The sequence below is a fragment of the Diadema antillarum genome, unplaced genomic scaffold, assembly GCF_040938485.1.
Source record: "Diadema antillarum isolate AM-2024a unplaced genomic scaffold, OU_Dant_1.0 seq00001001_RagTag, whole genome shotgun sequence".
NCBI lineage: Eukaryota > Metazoa > Echinodermata > Echinoidea > Diadematoida > Diadematidae > Diadema > Diadema antillarum.
Window position 1 is genome coordinate 160,450 of NW_027271839.1, and position 8,651 is coordinate 169,100.

The following is an 8,651-nucleotide window of genomic DNA, read 5'->3' on the forward strand; positions in this document are numbered from 1 at the left end:
TCATCAATCGGTCACGTAAAGAGTTTTGCCGTCTTGACTCCCATTTAATAAAAAAATTACACAAGTATAAATACATTCATTTTCACACAAAAAACATTTTTTGATTACCAAAAATAATTTTGTCTTATAAATGTACCAGCACAGTTTTTAAACAAATACTGTGTTCTGAAGTGTACAATTTATCCTTTGAAATGCTACATGTGTTCTTGTTAAAAACAAAATTTGGCAACACCACGAATGGACGTATCAGTAGCTCTGCTAAGCTCAGCCCGCACATTGAATCTCACGCGCATACTAGCCGTTCACTCGACGGAGAGTGCTTGCTATGCTAGCGGAACTAACGTTAGATCCCAAGAAGTGAGGGATTTTTGTAATGTAAAACGGTGGTGTGTTGATGACGGACCGGCAAACTGCCCGAGGAAGGCCGTGCTATGCTGCAGACATCAGTGCGTGGCTAATCCGCGGTTCGGTACTCTGCTGCATGTATGCATGCTGTATACGTATCGCATGCATTCATGCTACGTAGTATTGCAATGAAGGAAGGAGGACCAGATACTGAGATGTGGAATGGTCTCAGGCAGGATCAAGATCTGAATTAGATTGCAATTGGAACGTTGACTGATGGTGGAATTCAACTATATTCACAGACACGACGATCTTTGAAGACTAACGATTAGTCTGAACGTCGGGCATTTGAAATATTCCTCAAACTACATCAGTCAGACTCGGAGTCGCGTCGGAGCTGCGGAGACCAGACGTGATCCCGGCCCGAGAGTGCACTTCATTCAGTCATGCCCATCGTTGAGTAATTTTATGGTATGGCTGTATAAGAACACGAACAGTTTGTTGAGCAAGAGAAGACATGTTGCTCATTTCAAGTTTTCTTACGTGGACTCGAGAACGAAGAGCAGATACGAATAGTCTAGAACTTCGATCTACATTGTAGTCTCGAGTCTACTTCCTTTTTGTAGTCTGATGATGTATTGTTGGGCATTTTTTCTACTTTTTGTTACGAATGTTAGACAGTCTACTTTACTGTTGTTAGTGTTACTGTTAGACTCCAACTTACAAAATTACATTACTGTCTTGTCTACTCTCCGTACACAGTAGTAGCCCAACCAGACGCCGTGCGAAGCACTGCTATTCATACAGCGTCAGCTACTGACTGAGCTGGGCTGTGTATATTTGTCTAACAAACGTTACCGGGTACATGTAGTTACGTACATGTACACAGATACACTCTGCATGTTAACAACAGTGATTAACAATCGTATCTTTGCTAAAATTAAAAAGTGCAATGACTCATTGTCATATGATGATTGCGTGTTTATCTAGCATCTGAGGTGGACGTCTGGGGAACCAGAACAACACAATGTCAATGGCCCGGGAGAAGACAGACTTGCGGATCAAACTTGATTTGCACCACCATCGGCACAGCAACTCGAATCATCATGATCAACAGCGGTTGCCAGGTGGTGATAATGGTAAATTCACCTCGACATCGTCTCGACGAAAGAAACGACGTCGCGAAAGATACTGGCACCCTAAATCATATGAGGAAGAGATAGAAGAAGTCAAAAAGATTCAGTCAGGGGTTACCCAAAGGCAGCTCTTTTCTGACGAAGAATGTCATGTGATTGAGGAAAAGATAAATGAGGTGGTTGAAATCGCAGCCAAGGGAGTCTACCGTGATCATACTGTTGATCGAGCGCCTCTGCGAAACAAATATTTCTTTGGGGAGGGCTACACCTATGGGTCTCAGCTGACCAGGAAGGGGCCTGGCCAAGAGAGACTCTACCCTCGAGGAGAAGTGGATGAAATTCCTAACTGGATTGAGGATCTGGTGATTCGCAAGCTGGTGCAGGCTGAAATTATTCCCAATGGTGTGTGCATTTTTGTAATCCCTTAGCTTTAGTGTATAAATTTTTGTAATAATGTATAAATTTAAAGGTGTTAGATTTTTTGTTAGAATCTCTGTTTATTTTAAGGTACATATTCCTCATGTTTGATGGCAATTTCAGTACATTGCAGCAGTTGTTATATAGCACTTGATTGTTTCAGAAAGGCATCTCAGACAGGTGCAAAAGGTAACCATGGTGAGTACTACTGGAGTAGTGCATACTGTATACGCTATATATTTCGCGGGGGTTTTATTTTCGCGACTTTCGCGAGTCGGGAGCTATTCGCGAAATTAACAACACGCGAAAATATTACCTTCCACAATGAATCCCTTGCCTTGATGATACGAACATTACAGTACTAGAATACCATGTCACGGCTCACCGAACAGACCATACTGGCTAAGCTTGTTTACGCACGTCCACGTCTACTTACGAATACTGTAGAGAGCCAATCCATTATCGCAAGGAGACCACTCGTCAGAAATCTAGCGCGATGGACTTAACCACTTCAAAAATGTTGAATTCTAACTTCCTAGTTCGCAGAGTTTGGCAAGTCTTTTTCATGTAGTGTATAACTAGTATCATTCTTATATGCTAGTAAGTTGAAAATTCACACTTTCTTTGCCACTTCATATTTTCTCTGGTCCCCCAATCGCGAATTTAACCACTCGCGAAAATGTGTGACATCGGCAATTCGCGAAAATTTATGTACGCGAAAATTATAGCGTATACAGTATTTGTTTGGTTTTTGTCAAGTCTTTTTTTTTCCCATTGTGTTTTCTTATTGTTGACCTATCTATAATGTAACACTCTGGAAATGAAGTTTGCCATACAATTTACACAAAGCAGATTAGATGTCATTTCGGATTAGAAGTGGCCTTGATTCTACCCATTTTCATTGGTCAATGTTTCAAGGAGCCCTAAAAACACTGTTTACACAAGTTAATGCCGAGAACACTGAAAAGTACAATGTATACAGTACAGTCCTTCACTAAGAAGATGATTCTATCCCTTGGGTCCTAAGCATGCATTCTCCATTGTTAAGAGATATTGAATTGCCTCAATTTTATAAAATGAAATTTGTGCATTCTCCGACATAAAAGAAACATCAATTTATTCCTATTATACCATGAATGCTCACAGGGTTTGTAAACAGTGCCGTGATCAACGACTACCAGCCGGGTGGATGCATCGTGTCCCACGTCGACCCCATTCACATCTTTGACAGGCCGATCATCTCTGCATCCTTTCTCAGCGACTCGGCCCTGAGTTTTGGGTGCAAGTTCTCATTTCGTCCCATCCGGGTGTCGAAGCCCAAAATGTCTGTTCCTCTTCCCCGCGGCTGCGTCATGACCCTCAGGTTAGTAAGCGGTTCGTGTACCATGTGTTGAGGCCTGATGAGATGACATTGACCTTTAATGAATTGCGGTACTACATGTACAGCGTGTCCCAGAAAAAACGAAACCGAGTTTCAATGCAATTCTTTGCGATCATAATCATATATTTGCTTACTGAGATGTGCATGAATGGAAAGGTATACATCTCTTCTTTCATTTGATGCGCAACTCATTGTTCATAATTCGTGCATGACTGAGTTAGAACAATAGACAGTTATACTAAATTTTCATTTGCACGAGCAAATGGCAACTTTGAATGAGTTTTTCAGGCTGTTTCAGCAATCTTTTACAAAAAATAAAATCATAGCCTTAATATCCATTCTTTTTCCTTTCATATGACATCTCATGCGTAAAAAATGATCTATGCCTGCTCGAGAAAACGTCATTTGAAAATATGCTTGCATTTTACCCAGAAAGATGAGTAATAAATAAGGAGACAGTTAGCTTTCCCAGCACCTGCCGGACTTGGCAGATAACAGTGGCCTTCATGTTTCAATGAATTGACACAAACAGGAAGGGTGGGGATAAAAGGGAATGTTACAGACAGTTTGGAATTGGGTCGTAAATTAGCACATGATCGTGAGCTTGCCTGACCATAGAACAAACCACAGAGCAAAGGGTGTTCATCAGCGGAATGTTGAAGGGGAGGGGAGTAACCGACCGAAAAATCCTTCCGAACCCCCCCCCCCCCCCAAAAAAAGGAAAACAACAACAATAACAAAAAACAACAACAACAACAACAACCCAGAAGATGACTTTGTGCCCTGCACTTGTACGTTTGAAGCACAAGTTCAGTGATAGATAAAATGATGTACCTCTCTTTCTGCTTCACCTCCCCCTTCAAAAACTTAAAAACCCTGTCAGTGAAGAAGGATGAACCACGAGTGAGGAAAATGTAGAGAGGAATGAAAACAGAGATAAGATTGATGTATGCACATCATCAAAATGTGTACAGTACCATTGCTGTAACGTTGATTTCCCATAGCCAATGGACTGCATGCAGCCTGAGAATGCACACGATATTAGTCTTCAATTATTGGTTAAGTCTCATGGCTTATTCTAAATAAATGACAACAAAGGGCTTTCCGTCCCATACAGCATTCTCTGTAAATACCTCCCCCTCCCCCGAACAACATTCACTGTAGCACTGCCATTGTTTTCAATTGCGCAGGTGAGCCCTTTGTCTAATGCTAAATCGGGAGAGCTAATGCTTGTTTTTTGACTATACGTAGAATCGGAAGAAATGAAGCATGTTTTCATGCCCATTTTTCTCAAGCATGCTTTATTCATATTTGACGTATAAGGTCTCAATAGAAAGAAGAAAACATGGATATTTTGGTTATGAACTTTGTTTTTCGCAAACGTAACGTTAAAAGTCTGAAAATTCACTTAAAGTCACCATTTGCGCGTGCAAATGAAATTTTAATAGCACCACTGTTCGTTGTTCTAACTCAGTCATGCATGAATGATGAACATTAAGATGTACATCAAATGAAAGAAGAAAAGTTTATCTTTCCATTGATGTATATCTCACAAAGAAAATTTATGATTTCGATAGTAAAAGATTGCAAGGAAACTCGGTTTCATTTTTTCTGGGACACGCTGTACAGTACACAAATAGTTATTCTTCCGGCTTGCCTGAGTTGACAAGAGCCTCGTACTTCCAACAGGCTGGTGCCCATTCACATCAACCAACCAGACGTATAATTTTAGGTGCTCTCGGCAAGCAGCAAGTAAATTTTGATAGCACCCTCATGTCTACCTGAACCAGTAATTCCTTCAGTGTTGGAACTTTCTTTTTGTTGCTGAAGCTGCAAAGATGCGTAATCAGGAATTCTGGTCATCAAGTAATTCAGAAATGCAGGAGAATCTGTGGGATAACAGTGGGATGGTATTGGTAACTTTAATATCAAATGACTAACAATATGTCTCTTGGGCATATAAAGTATACTGTGTTCAGCTTAGAGTGACACAAGACAAATTGTAACTTATTCTTTTATATCACAGAATTGATATTGACTTGTTACCTGAAAAAGAATTCTTGTTTGAAGAGCTCCTTTCCTAGGGAGTGGTTTTGTAATTTGCTTCATAAATGAAATGAATTACACACGTAGAAGAGTTTTATTTCTTTTAGAGACATAGTCTTCTGCATATCCTTTTAATGTCAAACTCATTAATCGTGTTTTGTGGCATTCTGATGTTAGTGGGTACGCTGCTGATGAGGTGACCCACTGTATCCGACCACAGGATGTCAAATCCAGGAGGGCAGTGATCATCTTACGCAGGTTAGCCCGTTAGGACTCGACACTGATTTTTACAGATCATTGTAATTCTAACAGGCCCTCCTCTCACTGGGCCAAGGTCTCTGTAATCATTGTACATGTAAATTTTGTAAAAGGTTCTCCCCTTCTATTCATTCTTGTTTCTGTCTGCCAGTAACCTTGAGCCTTTACTGATTGTGTGTGTGTGTATGTGTGTGTGTGTGTGTGTGTGTGTGTTCCCCTATCGCACATTTGTGTGCAAGGTATTTTAAGCTCACCTGATGGGATTGCATTTTGAGATAAATAAAGGTCAAAGGTCAAGTTCAGGCATGCTGCATAGTTCATCATCATCATCATCATAAGCCACCATCTGAGTTGAAATGATTAAGCATGGATAAATATCATAATAAACAGATTCAAGTGGGGACAGCAAGGGATACTAATCTTGACATTGTTAATTTCATGCTTTATTTCATTGTAAAAGGGTTAGAGAAATATATTTGATTTTTGTCGAGCCCACCGGAGGTGAGGGGAGACTAAGGGATCGCCTGCGGTGTCTGTCCGTCCGTCGTCCGTCCGTCGTCCGTCCGTCCATCCGTCTGTCATCTGTCCGTAACGCTATAAAAAATTGAATAACTCTGTACTCTTGGCTTCAATTTGAATCAAACTTGGAGGGGAGAGTGGTCATACAAACTTTTACCTTTTACCAAGTATGAAGGTCACCTCAAGGTCAAAGGTCACAGGCAGGGGTCAATGAACTTTTAGGGCCCAATGTTAAGTTTTTGGGGCGCGTTTCGATTATGGACCATAACTTTTGATCCGTAAGTCTATTTGTGACCAAACTTGGATGGTAGATGTACCTTGGGAAGTTGATGGTCACCTCAAGGTCAAAGGTCACAGACCGGGGTCAATGAACTTTTAGGGCCCAATGTTAATTTTTTAGGGCATGTTTCGATTATGGGTCATAACTTGATCCATAAGTCTGTTTGTGACTAAACTTGGGTGGTAGATGTCCCTCGGGGAGTTGATGGTCACCACAAGGTCAAAGGTCACAGGCAGGGGTCAATGGACTATTGGGGCCCAATGTGAAGTTTTTAGGGCGCGTTTCGATTATGGACCATAACTTTTGATCTGTAAGTCTATTTGTGACCAAACTTGGATGGTAGATGTACCTTGGGGAGTTGATGGTCACCACAAGGTCAAAGGTCACAGACAGGGGTCAATGAACTTTTAGGGCCCAATGTTAAGTTTTTAGGGCGCGTTTTGATTATGGGTCATAACTTTTGATCCGTAAGTCTATTTGTGACCAAACTTGGATGGTAGATGTACCTTGGGGAGTTGATGGTCACCACAAGGTCAAAGGTCACAGGCAGGGGTCAATGATCTTTTAGGGCCCAATGTACTGTGCATTTTATTATGACTCCTAACTTTTGATCCATAGGTCAATTTGTGAACAACAAAAAAAAAAAAAAGGTGTTATACGTTTGTGGGCGAGACACATTACGGCACTTGCCTTGTTTTTGCCCAGAAGTTGTTGCTCAAGTGCTGTAAACACCTTCTGAAACATTTGTTATTAGAACACTTGATTGTTGTTATTGTTGTTGTTAGTAGGTTTTTAGGTGTGTGTGTGGGGGGGGGGGAGGTGAGATGGGTTGGGGAAGTGAATGTTACTGACATCCTAACCTTCTGTTTGTCTGGGAGCTTTGATGTAGTGCTGAAACATAGCAAACGGCAGCAAAACAACATTCAATGAATTGAACAAATACATGAAAAAATAGCAAGAAACTGACGAGTAGCATTTCTCTTTGTATGTTTAGCCTAAAGATTGTTGTAACTGTGTCACATGTGCGCTGTCTTCAGGGCATGTGGCTACTCTATTCATAAATATATGCCTGACGAATAACTATGAATTCCCGTCCAGTGTGTATCTGATTGCATTTCTATATAACTCAGAGTTCTTCCAGAAGCACCAAGACTAGAGCCAACACCAGGGCCATCACTGTCCACGGAGGAAATAGCTTCCTCCATTGAGAAGAAGCAGAGCCATAAGCAGCGAAGACAAGAATCCAAAGACAAGCAGCTTTCCCCTACCTTGCCATCAAGATCTTACTCATCACGTCATCACCATCACCACCACCGCCATCACCACCATCATCATCGCCATCACCATGGCGACCACCAGGATGAAGACACGGATGAGGGTGGAGCCAAAGTGAAGTCCACGATTGCTGTGGTTGGCCCCTGTGATAATAGGGAGCCTTCCACCAAACAAGAGACTCAAACAACCTGCAGGGAAGATGGTGATGGGGACGGAGAGAGTCGGAATGTGTCTAGGAGGTCAGTGCGGAGGGGGGCGTCGCCCAGGGGAAGCCTGACGGTAGAGGGGCGTGACACCGGAGGTAACAAACTTACAGGCAATAACAATCATGAGAAACACAGAAGTACAGAGACGACCACTGAGAAAGAGAGGAATGGACACAGCAGGTCTCGTAAGAGGTCTGCTGCCACCAGTGTGGAACCAGAAGGGGCAGCTCACAACTCCAACAAGAAGGTGAAAATCAACAGACAGCCTCCGTTGTGAAGTCCCCTTTAAGATGAAGCATGTATGTGGACAGACAAATGAAATGTGTTTCATTTCTGATTATATCTTTGAAAACAAACATTCTTGTGTATTTCTTGCACTGCAAGAAGTTTGAAGACTTTGGTATTGGACTCAATTGTTTTTATTGTGAGCTCAGAATTACCCAAATTAGATGTTGTGAAGTATTTCCAAACAATTCTACATTGATCACGACACCTCCCAAGTCTGAATTTAAGATCCAGTGATGTCAAAATTAATTCACAGTTACAGTGAAAACGTCAGTATACTGATTGCTTCAATTTGTGGGTGTCAGTACATCAATAAACTAAGGCTTGTTGATCTGAAGTGGGCAGGAGAAAACTGATGGGTTGCCCCTTTAATTGCTTGCTCTGTGCACACAAGGTATGACAGAGGTAGTGACCCTTGTTACTGGTAATTAAATATTTTAGGAGACTATCCAAAAGAACTTGGCCCGTCAAAAATTCTAATGGCAGCCTTTATCCAAGATATT

At 41.6% G+C, this 8,651-nt stretch overlaps 1 protein-coding gene across 1 annotated transcript; it reads left to right on the forward strand.

The window, feature by feature from the left end:
• Positions 1-555: 555 nt before the first annotated feature.
• On the forward strand, positions 556-8,235 carry LOC139742453 (RNA demethylase ALKBH5-like). The gene is made up of 5 exons (XM_071652992.1): positions 556-816; positions 1,336-1,883; positions 3,045-3,261; positions 5,503-5,583; positions 7,513-8,235. The coding sequence occupies exons 2-5, from the start codon at positions 1,373-1,375 to the stop codon at positions 8,138-8,140; spliced, it is 1,437 nt and encodes a 478-aa protein (XP_071509093.1). The 5' UTR covers positions 556-816; positions 1,336-1,372; the 3' UTR covers positions 8,141-8,235.
• The last annotated feature ends 416 nt before the right edge of the window (positions 8,236-8,651 follow it).

Bases quoted from the DNA above. Each gene is read 5' to 3' on its own strand.
- LOC139742453 (XM_071652992.1), top strand. From the start codon at position 1,373: ATGTCAATGGCCCGGGAGAAGACAGACTTGCGGATCAAACTTGATTTG. The intron at 1,884-3,044 runs GTGTGTGCATTT...GAATGCTCACAG, and splicing joins GGCTGAAATTATTCCCAATG to GGTTTGTAAACAGTGCCGTG. The intron at 5,584-7,512 runs GTTAGCCCGTTA...TATATAACTCAG, and splicing joins GCAGTGATCATCTTACGCAG to AGTTCTTCCAGAAGCACCAA.